The sequence below is a fragment of the Zingiber officinale genome, chromosome 4B (assembly GCF_018446385.1).
Source record: "Zingiber officinale cultivar Zhangliang chromosome 4B, Zo_v1.1, whole genome shotgun sequence".
Taxonomy (NCBI): domain Eukaryota; kingdom Viridiplantae; phylum Streptophyta; class Magnoliopsida; order Zingiberales; family Zingiberaceae; genus Zingiber; species Zingiber officinale.
Window position 1 is genome coordinate 37,580,563 of NC_055993.1, and position 11,744 is coordinate 37,592,306.

The following is an 11,744-nucleotide window of genomic DNA, read 5'->3' on the forward strand; positions in this document are numbered from 1 at the left end:
CATACATTTGTTCTCTCCCCATGCATGTGAATCAATATAAACCAACCAACATACTATGAAACTCCCAATGTAGAACTAAAATCTCATTCATAATGGAGCCTCTTTCTTCTTCTACCTCTTCTCTATTCACATCACATATATCCAACAAGAATAGATTGAAGGTGCACTTAGCCAATGCCGCACGACCTCCTAGTTAGCAATAGCACTAACACCTAGTTCAAACAGATGCTCAATCCCGAAGATAGAACACAAGACAAGGATGAGAGGTAATAACAGTTTGATTTTTCTCTCATTCTTTTCCTTCCTTCCTCCTCTTCTCACTTCTCTTATTGATTCTCTCTCTTCTCTCCTTATCCTCGTATTTCCTCCTGATCGACTCCTTCCTACCCTTCCCTCCTAGTTCAACACCCTTTCTAGTCTTCCTTATCTCGTTCTTTTCTTTGTTGTCTTAATTCAAGGATAAACCTCCCAAGACTGACTTTGATTAGCTCTCATCATCCTTCGCTTCACTTACAATCTCCTTCCTCGTTACACCCCAAGGCTTCCTTGTTCCTCTATCAACTCCTTCAACCCTGCCCCTTTTCTCTCGTCACTCACATCCACCTCTTTCCTCTTGCAACTTCATATAATGCCTCTCTTCTCTCTTTCGTCATCCCTATCCCTCTCTAGCCTATACACAAGTATTTCTATGTCAAGATCTCTTTCCTCAACAAGTATTCTTTGTGTCTAAATCGAACTGTCAAGAACGCAAGGAAACTCAACACACTGCAGTCAATTGGAACTCTGAACTCTTACAATACCAAAATCAAAAGAAGTAGAATCAAGACACAAACTCGAGCACTGCCGCTTTATCTCCTTTAACCAAAAAATTCAGACTTGCTCTCTTGGCATCCAAACCACATCCACCATGCCTCACATGGCTTATCAAAGTCACTGACCATATGTTTTACTTTGTCATCGTTAAAGCGTCATTTGAGCATCAACGAGGTACAAAAGGATCATCATTGAAAAATCATTGGAAGGTTAAAACATGAATCATAATTGGGGACTCGTTAAAACATCATTGGAGCATCAGTTAGAGTCGTCAAATCATACCTTATAACCACACTTCCTCAACTGATTCTTAAATATTGTTTTATGCTACCTTCGGAAATAGTTTCATTGTAGATTGAGACTTTTTTGGTTGCGTACATCTCAGTTTGGTCCGATGCGAAGATGAGATGCCAACTTTCCCCTTGGAAGATTCAGATCATGTAATGTGCCACGTGAACATGGAAATGAAGTTTATACCTTTGTATACGCCACATCTTTGCAAAAGCCTAGAAGCTTGCCTCCTCTGTCGTCGGTCTTGTCAAGTAGTAACGCAAGCTGTTCGAGAGAACCTAGAAAGATATTGAATATGATAGATTGATATTACTTCAGCTCTCACGAATGATACTATCCTACTATCAAGTAAGCAAAAGGTAAACATGAATGCCATTCAATTAGCAAGTATTGTATTAGGTGTGTAAATATAGAAAAAATTGTCAGATAAAATCGAAGAAGATTTTTTACCTGTTGCAAAGGCTTCTTGATTGGTTCGTTTCTGTAACTGACATGGAATTTGGCCTTAGCCAACAACCCCTAAGTGAGAAATAACATTATCATTTAAATGGCATGCAACTAAAATTTCCTTTTTAAAGGATGGTACCTCAGTATCGAACTCCCCCGACTGGACTGCAATGTCTATGTCAGTGATGTTCTTGACCAAATCAACCAGCAACCCAGGATAGTCTGCTGTCTGAACAACGAGCAAGCTGAATGGGAACAAATATGATATTTTTATTTCCGTATTGACTAGAGAGAAGAGAAATATGCATTTCAACATTTAAGCCATGTAAAAGAAAAAATAACCAAAGTGGAGATGATTTTAGTTGCTTATCATGAGTAGGTAAACATGTTTTGTAAGTTTAAACTCGGTCAAAACTGCTAGATCCAGTAGGTTTAATTAGTCAAATTACTACACATATGGTCAAAACTGCTACATGGCCAATTTTAAGTCATTTGGTCACTTTGAAAGTATGGCTGAACTCCAATGACATATATATTCAATTCAAATTTTAAACGGAAAATAATCCCATAGTAGTTTCGGCTAAAACTGATAATTATGAGCATAAAATTATTTTGTTGCATGACTACTTTTGATATTTTTAAAATTTATAAAAAAAATTATTAGAGCAGAAGATGAGAATTGCAGAGATGAGAATGTTAAATGGATATATGGATATACAAGGATGGACAAAATAAAAAATAAGAGCATTAGAGAGAAAGTCAGAGCTGCATCTATTAAAAGAAAACTCTAAAAGACATATTTAGATGATACGGACATGTATTTAAACGGCCAATAAATACTCTGATTAGACGATGTGAAACTATGACAAATACGCACATCAAATGAGGAAGAGGAAAATAAAAAAAGACTTAGTTAGCAATAATAAAACAAGATAAAATTTATTTAAATATAAATGATAATATAGTAGGGGATAAAGCCCAATGACATAAAAGAATCCATATAGCCGACTCTACCTAGTAGGATAAGCCTTAGTTATTGGTTATTGGTAGCATTTTTCAAAATTAATTATATCATATTATTGTTTAAAAAATATATTTTTTTAAATTATAACTCATAGGAATTTTGACCAATATTGTTGCATGAGTTTCTTAAGCGTGCATGTTAGGTTGGATGGTTAGTCTAGTTCTTTTAGGTGCAAATATGAAGGTGTGGTGAGTTTAGAAGCACAAATTTGGTAAAAGAATATTAGATGAATAAATCAAAAAGAGACACTCCTTACGCTATGATGATTTTGTAAAAAAGGAGCACTATTTTGATTTTTTGACAAATTGCTATGAGATAAGGGAACTCTTTTCACATTGACCTAGATTGTGAGTCCATCAAGATAATGTTTGCTTCAAAGCCAAACTTTCATGATTTGTTCTTTATGATGCCTTGGATAGGAGAGATCCCTTGAAGACTTAGATGAATTTTAAGCTTTCTACTCTTTGTGAATACAGTTTAACATTTCTACACCACTGTATTATTTGTCTATTGCCAGTTGGAATTAATGAACGTCATGCAATCTAAGAGCAGACAGAATGATAATATAGTACCATTTAGGTAAAGTCATGGCTAGAGTTGAACTCTATCTCTTTAAGACGAATTTGCCTTGCACACGGTGCTCACGAAATATGACAATTACCTCCTAAAATACAATGATTTTATCTTGTGATAGCAGCACCGGAAATCACCAGAACTCCAAACCGAATATGCTTCTCAAACTCTCCAAAATGCAAGTATGGAATGCTTGTATTCTAATTTGAATGAATGAATCTGCAAAGAGAGGGACCCTATTTATACTACGTGAAGGGTTGGAAGAGCCTCTTGGTTTAATCAAATTTGATTCGTCCATCTTGAATTGGTCGATCTACATCGTATCCTACCTGAAAGAACATATTGTCCCTTCACCTAGATTTATTTGATTCATCCATTTTGAAATTGACTCAGATTGAGTCTCATCTGAAGGAGCACTTTGCCCCTACATGTGGATGCATTTGAGTCCTCCATTTTTGAATTCAATGGCTTAGATTGAGTCATCCGAAGGAGCACTTATGTCCACTCATCTAGATGAACTCGATCACCCATCTTAATCTAACGAATCAGATTAAGCCATTTCACTGATCCACATAGAACCACATGATTTTCATATTGTGCCATGTCACCGATCTATACCAAACCCACCTAAGCTCATTTATGCAATAAGAGTGGCTCCTCAAGCTCCTCTAGACTACGCGTACATGCAAAGTGAAAAGTTAAACACCCAATGGGCGTGTGTGCGCATGCTCAGTCAGTGCTATGCATCACCCTCACAGAATCCAGGCATGGATTGAGTTAAACCAACTAAATCCCAACAACACAAAATAATATAAGGAAGGTTTAATGTATCTTAGTGATGTAGCCATGCTTAGAACTCAAAGAAGGAATGAGATTTATTTAGCCAACCCAAAATAGTAATAAAGACAACATGGTTTAATGAGGACGAGGATATATTGCCAGTATAGTTTGTCACTACTCATCACATATACAGTGAAATGTTCATACCTACGATCAGGCCCATCATCATAAACATCTATATGGGTAGCAACATCCACATCAACCTGAAAACATAGATCGACAATTAGAGTTGTCATTCGTCAAGTGATCAAACTTCTAAGTATAAATAATGATTAAGCTTATTGACAAGCTACTTGCTGAGTACTTTGGACTTTGATATACTTTTGAGCGAAGTAATTAAAACTGTTATTTTATACAATCATTGGAAAGAAATACTTGAGAATTCTAGAATTCTGTAAACAAATTGCTCGCCTTCAAAGATGAAGAACATGTAAAATGAACATCTACAATCATTTCTGGATGTACAACGGTTGGTAAGTGGAAGAAGCTATAAAGATATGGAAATGCAAAGAACATGTAAAATGAACATCTACAATGATGTGCTTTGTCATTCATGCTTCAGGAAGGTATTGATTTCAGATATTAGGAAAGCTTTCTTGCAAACTACTTATATTCTCTCTGGACACAAAGAAGAGAGAAAAAGGATCTCATGTGTTTTTTCAACGAAGAATAAAAGTACCAGACACCATTAAAATGCTAAAATACAAGCTGTTCAATCCCAGAAAGACAACATTAAGGGGTTTCTGAATCATTTCAACTGAAGGAATCAGACTTCAGCTATTAGGAATAATTGTTTAAGGGAGATTGAAATCTTCTTTGTCTGTAAAGAGATGTTGAAGCATTTCTTATTTGTTTTTTTGGATGGAGATTGACTGCTTCTAACTGTAAGAAGTAATCAAAATATGCTAAAATGTAAGAGGTATACAGTTTATTTTAGTGGAATAGTTAGCAGTAATTTGTTTTAGTGAGAAGGAAGTATCTGTTAGAAAGATTGAAGATTAAACGAATAGAATATTAGATATCATGTGATTATTTGATGCTACATTTTGAAAATGTATAGAATATAAGGTTTCCAATAAATATAATTAAAGTACTTGTTGCGATGGAGGTTCAACTCCAAATGCTGCTCCCATTGCCAATTGGCTGCTCGACTCCTGCAAGATCAATGAAGGCATTGAAGACTCATGAATTTGAAAAGAAAAACACAGCACAAAGCAACATTTATTCTTACTGGGTGATACTCAATCAAATTGTTTATAATTGTCAAGCGGATTGTTTCTAGCAATTCCGGGTCTTCGATTTTGCGACCAGTAGACCTACAAGCCCCTACCCACTGAATTTAGTATCATTTGTATGAATAAACTACCATAAGGCAAAGGAATGGCTAATCCATGATGAACTGCAGCTATGCTACATTAAGTTACAGAAAATGCCAAATGAAGATCACATTATACAAAATGATCACAGATGGCAAAAGAATGGCAGGATCTCAGAACGCTTACGCTCTAGTTATTGCAAACTTGTTGTGCTTCCCGGAAGAATCCAAGCAAACATTAGCCTTGACAACATTGAGCCCTAGATTCTTTAGTGCCTTCATCTTCACAACACAAGAACAATAATGAACATCCAGTGCCTACCTGATAAGGTGTTAGAATTTATTGAATTTAAACTGATACTACAACTTACAGTGTCTAGAAGAGTTCCTAGACGATCACCGAACGTAATTTCAACGATAGTAGAATCTGGATCAGAATCCTGATCGATGATAACTTTAGGAGTAGGAATTGTGTCAGTCTCACTAGAGCTGTCATCCTGTTGACCCAAAAGATTAGAATCAACACAGAGGAAAATGAAACCCAAAGTACTGAGCTGAGGCAAACAAGAAGTTCTTGCCTCAACAGCTGCTGGAGATGCTGCTCTAGGAGTAGTTATGGTCGCATCAGAATGCAACCTGGAAATCCCAATTCTCAAAATCATCGCTATGTAATAATAACTAGATGGACAGTATGCATGAAGCAATTGTCGAAGTGTACAAATCTTGAACAATCTTTTGAGGTCCACAACTAAGAACAAATTAACTGAAATGAAGCAAGGTAGGGTTTTGGCATCCGAAGTCGAATCGAGTTGCAGTAACACTGACGGGGATGGAATCCAAACCTGATTTTTGAAGGGATTGGAGCTCCAAAAGGGGTGGAGAAGCGGACGGAGCAGCACCGGAGCGAAGGCGGCAAGCAGCACTCTCCCACCCGCGGGTTAGGGTTAAGGCGGAGGCTCCCAGAAGCCATAGCGACCGCCATTTCTCCTCGCCAAGGCACCGACTTTACGAATCCACTCCTCTTCGAATACGCTTATATGCCATGGCAGAGGGAATAAGAAGAGGAAGAGAAGGGGAGGGCGAATGGCTGCATCTCCGGAGCACCATTGCATTATCCAACCATACGAATCTCACCTTACCTGTCTCTATCTTACCCTCAGATTGATACCTCCTCCATTTCCATATTCACAATAAGATAAAGAAGAGAGAGAAACCACCTTACCTTTGTTATCCACGGATCCCGCGGCTGCTTTGTGAATTGTGGTGGCACAGAGAGGACAATGGCAAGAAGTTACTGAATAATATTAGCAATTTGCTCTGAATTCTCACTGTCTGATTTATTGGAATATCTTGGAGGAATTTTGTCTCCAGCAAATGAAAGGAAGAATCTTGGGGATGGATTTTGGAAGCTGACTCATAGGTCATGACAAAAGACATTGTTTAATGTTCGCGCTTGTTTATTCTCGATGAACTCTTTATCCGCGATTACTTCAAGAAATGATTTTTTTTTTTTATGGATTCTTTTGGTTGTCGAATTTCCAAATGGGAGAGGAATGCTTGCTGACTCATATTTCAAAATCATATCACACACAAGTTGGCCATGCTGCTTTTTACTTGCATAACTCTGAACTACAATAAACATTCCTCTGTGATAGAGTAAATAAGAGATCTAGAATGGTTGGAGGTTTGTGAGATCTTCTTTGTTATCATATTCGTACCACCTACTAAAAATATCTTATATATTTCTTCACTTTAAAAAAAAAAAATTCAACAACTCCTTCGTACAAGTCCAACACTAACTTTTTTTAACATATTATTTTTTAAAATATAAATTAAAATATTAATATTAAAAAACGAATAATAATATTAGATATTGTAACACCTACAGAATAATTATTATAGGTTGTAGTAATTTTTATAGTTGTTATAATAATATTGAAAGTAAAGAATAATTACAGTAGCTGTACAGAAGCGACTACGGATACAGGAACTTAACCTTTTTTTTAAAAAAAAAACTTTTTGATTTTTGTCCATTTGACTTTGTTGTTTAGGGACATTGTGATAAAAAATGAATACGTTCGTCCCCAATGCTCTCGTCAGTTCGTCTCAAGATTAACACGGAGGAGGTAAATCACGGGTGACTACTAGTCTTTGGAATAGTGACTAGCACATAAGGGAGGTATTTATCTCGGTTTTACCGAGATTCGAATCCCAGACCTCATTATGATAGCATCTCATGCACTAGTCACTAAACCCATCTAGGAAGACCTTGTTGTTCGTGGACATGTCTATTGCAGTGGAGGTGTTGGACATGCCTGCTAGTAGGATACATAACGTAATAAAAGATGTATTCACAGGACTTTGGTGGAAATAGGCAGATTAACATAGGGTGCAGTTTAAGGTATGATGTATAATTTTTATTATGTGATTATTAGATAATTATATAATCAAAGTTATGAGTAATTAAATATAATCTAATGTTATTTAATTTAATCCTAAATAATGTAATAAAATTTATTTGTTTGAAGATTTAAATGTATAATTTAATTTAATATTTTATTATATTATTTTTAGTTTAACCTAGACATTTTTATTATAGTATCTCTACTTTTTATTATATTAATTTGAAGAAAGATTAATATTATTTATTAATATGAAATAATTTTTACACAATAGTTAGTATGCATACTTACTATTATATTTGAAGTTTACAAACTTGAGACGAAAACTTTTCTATAAAACATTTACAAATTGCATGTATCATAAATTTTAACACGAAGTAGATGGTGCACAAAATCAAAATATCTTAACTCAAGTTACTTCACATATAACTATAGAATCAAAATAATTAAAATATCAAATTGAAAGGTGAAGCCCTCCTCTTCGATAATAAAGTTCCAGTATAATTTGTCTCTGGAATTTGCTGCTCCTCGTATGATTGGAACTAAAATGCTTCCACTTAACATGAATCTGCAGACTAGGGAGCATAATCCTCCTTCAAAATGCTCAACTCTGTTTGGTTCCAGTACAGTCAACCAAGTAACTGATGAGGTAGAAAACTTTGTAGACAATGATGCAATTGCTTCAGTCCTAAAACAGTGTATTCAGGTTTATCTGATAAGAGCAACACCATGCAGTCTTTTATGTGGCTCATTTCCAACAGCTCAAAGGTGACTTGTTTCTAGTAAGTAGTAGTTATTTTCAGAACTTGACAGGATTTCAAAAGTTTCTATAATTTTAACATCTAAGAACATCTACATCAATTTTCTTATATAATTTAGATTAAAAAAATTACTTTATTAAATTTAAATATTCATTTTTCACTGTACCATATATCAGTTCCTTATTTTTCTCTTTCCTCTATAATGTTTAAGGAATGAAATCTATTTTCTAAATTTAGAGAAGTACTATTCATAAATACTAAATTTAGAGAATGGATAAGGTAGTTGATGCAAAAAAATTTTAGTTACTCTATCTAAAATTTAAAGTAAAATCTTTGAATAAGATAACTGATGTGGATGCTCTAATACTGATTTTATATCCATTGCTCACTTTGCTTCTTCAACTAGTCGGCCAACATAGGTGATAGGCATGCACTTCATGAATCCCCCTTCCGTCGTGAGTGGGAAATGCCGCTAGGTTCTTCGCGGCACGAGTGGGGATGCCTTCTCGAGTGGGGAACTGAGGTTTGGTTATGGTAGGGCAGATTGAGATTTAATAAGTAAGGGTATTTTTTTATCTCAAAGGATAAATATTGAAAGATAATTTTGAAAAAAAAAATTGATAATCCTTAATGAAAATCTCACTTTTACAAGGGAAGCTTATTCTAGGTCACATGTCAAGATTTTTATTGATAACTTTGGATAGATAATCAAGATTATCAATAATAATCTTTAACCAAACTCATCCGTTTTACAAAGCAATTATTCTAGCTGTTTCAATTTTCAAGAGTAGTAGTGTTTTATGAATATTGACACTACATTGATGAAGAAGATTCATTATACCTGTAGAGAAGTGCCTTGCGAGCTGTTTGTTTTGGTGCCATTTGAATCCTTATGAGTTGGGAAGAAAGTTTGTGTTGATAGACAACGACCAGTGCAAATTGACATGCCGATGCAAGTGGCATAACCAAGATTTTCAACTAGGCGAGTGATTTTCAAAAATTCTAAACATTAGTGTATATGGATTTTCATAATTCTAAAATCTAAATTTCAAATTTAAGGAGCAAAACAAATTTAAATTCAAAAATTTTGACTTTAGCCATTAGTTCTAGTTAAAATAACGATTCGTCGATCCCCCGAGCTTATCTATGACTCAAAGTCGAAAAATCATTTGTGATCTCGTTTTCTCATAATATTTAGCATTCCACATATGAAAACTCCATTCCGATCTAAATAATCATTCTAACTAACAACCTAATAAAATAAAGTTTATACTTTAAAACTCTCCTTCAATTATATATAAAAAAGGAACAATTTACTCCTCTTGTTGTTGCTGTGGTTGGACAAAGGGGAAACAAAAAAGAACAATTTGTAATGGGTTGCTTGTTGGAAAAAAAAAATAAGAGAAGACCGTTGCTTTTGAAAAAATAATAGAGAAAAGAATATAGAAAGGGAGAAATGAAAGATGAGAGATTTACCTTCTTCGTTAGCAATCTCGACTAGTTTCGATGAACTCGACAATGACAAAAAGTGAGCAAGGTAAGGCAAAACAGGACTATTCTTGCAGTGCCAACAAAAACCATAGAAAATACAAGATGAGAAAGAAGATACGAGGGTCGAGAGCTGCTCCTATTACTGGAAGAGGATAGCAGTTGATGCTGCATTTCTTGATTGCTGGAGAAGAGAAAGAAAAATAAAAGAGAGTTCTTGTGATTGAGAATAGGAGAGGAAAAAATTATAGGTTTACTACCATTAGATAAGAGAAAGAAGAAGAAAAGAGAGCTCTTGTGCTTAAGAAGAGGAGAGGAAAAAACTACTAGTTTATTACCATTTGAGAAGAGAAAGGAGAATAAAAGATAGCTCCTATGCTTGAGAAGAGGAGAAGAAAAACTATAGATTTACTGCCATTGGAGAAGAGAAGAAGGAAATGGGAAGAAGAGGAAGGGAAAAATAAAAAAAGGAATGGGCAAAGGCACGACTATGGAATAAGACATGACGGGGGCTGCAGTGTGTGTAGGGAGAAAAGGGAGAGGAAAAGTGAAAGAGAAGGTTTCCTCAAAATTACTATAATTTGCTTTAAATCGACTAAACTCATTTAAAACTTAAATTTAGTTCGATCATAATTTGACCAAATCGACTTAAATCAATCCTAATTTGAACCAATGTAATCCTTATTTCCATGTTTATCCATTTAGTTTTAACCTGCTCCAATTTTAATTTAACTCTCCCACTTCATATTCTACGATTTAATTAATCTATTTATTATTATATATTTTATTTTTAAAATTTAATATTTAATATTCCAAATCGTGATATTTCTTCGTAAAAGTCGTACAAATGCAATTAGGTTGAGGGTTTTCTAAATATATAAACAATTTTAATTTTCCGACGACGAACGGTGGTGAATCGATTGGTGAGAGTAGAGGTGAAAGATTTTTAAATATATAATATTATTTTTTTAAAAAAAATTAGTGGGCAATCACACCCTCCAATTCCCATGTAGCTACGCCGCTGCCCATTGTTATACATGGCCAGGCTCACCAATAATGTGATGATTGTGTACATAGAGAATGTTGGTGCAATAATGTCTTTAAATGTTTTTTATATTTGGATAAAGGTTTAAGTTAGAATGTGATATGTCTTGCTTATGAAGTGTGTTAAGTGTTCAAGTGCAAATTAGTTGTCACAAATTTTGTAAATATTATAATCTAGGAAGTTCCAATGAATTAGGTGATTGGATATTTGACAAATGAAAGTTCTAATAAATTAATAGTGACTAAATTCTTGACAAAAAAATGGATGACTTAGAAGTAATGTTTCTTAGCATACAAAGTTTTGAGAAAGAGACTCTGACGGTTTTTATTTTGTGCAAAGTTGAGTGTGAGTGCATTTATACAAAGGGTTTACTGTGAGCTAAATTAAGCACGAGCTAAAACCTTAGAATTGGCTTTAGTTAGTGACATAATCAATTGAATGTGTTTTTCAGTTGGTTGAAGCTTGAATTAGTAGTTAATTAATCAACTTAGGTAAATGAATATGATATCTTTGTTGGATATATGTAAATGGAGAAGAGGTGAAAGAGGGAAGCTTCATTGTGAATGAGACATTAATCTCACATTGGAAGTTTCAAGACATATTGGTTGATTTATATTGATTCGCATGCATTGATGATGTGAACAAATGCATAGGGAAAGACTCTCTCTCTCACGCATGGGTATGCAGGGGGTACAAATTCAGGACTCGGATTGCACTGAACCATGTTGACTCGTATGCGAGCACG

General features: G+C 34.7%; 1 protein-coding gene across 4 annotated transcripts; it reads right to left on the reverse strand.

Annotated features, from left to right (window-relative positions):
* Nucleotides 1–988: 988 nt before the first annotated feature.
* LOC121974969 (ACT domain-containing protein DS12, chloroplastic-like) lies at nucleotides 989–6,665 on the reverse strand. 4 transcript variants are annotated; one of them, XM_042526278.1, is made up of 11 exons: nucleotides 6,526–6,665; nucleotides 6,146–6,442; nucleotides 5,882–5,939; nucleotides 5,675–5,800; nucleotides 5,491–5,585; nucleotides 5,220–5,304; nucleotides 5,083–5,142; nucleotides 4,136–4,191; nucleotides 1,691–1,796; nucleotides 1,555–1,608; nucleotides 989–1,382 (listed from the first exon to the last, which is right to left on the reverse strand). In XM_042526278.1, the coding sequence occupies exons 2-11, from the start codon at nucleotides 6,283–6,285 to the stop codon at nucleotides 1,320–1,322; spliced, it is 843 nt and encodes a 280-aa protein (XP_042382212.1). In that variant the 5' UTR covers nucleotides 6,286–6,442; nucleotides 6,526–6,665; the 3' UTR covers nucleotides 989–1,319. The 4 variants fall into 4 exon arrangements, with proteins under 4 accessions (XP_042382212.1, XP_042382209.1, XP_042382211.1 ...); XM_042526275.1 differs by having other exon boundaries at nucleotides 1,555–1,623; nucleotides 6,526–6,662; XM_042526277.1 differs by lacking the exon at nucleotides 6,526–6,665 and having other exon boundaries at nucleotides 1,555–1,623; nucleotides 6,146–6,456.
* Nucleotides 6,666–11,744: the final 5,079 nt, after the last annotated feature.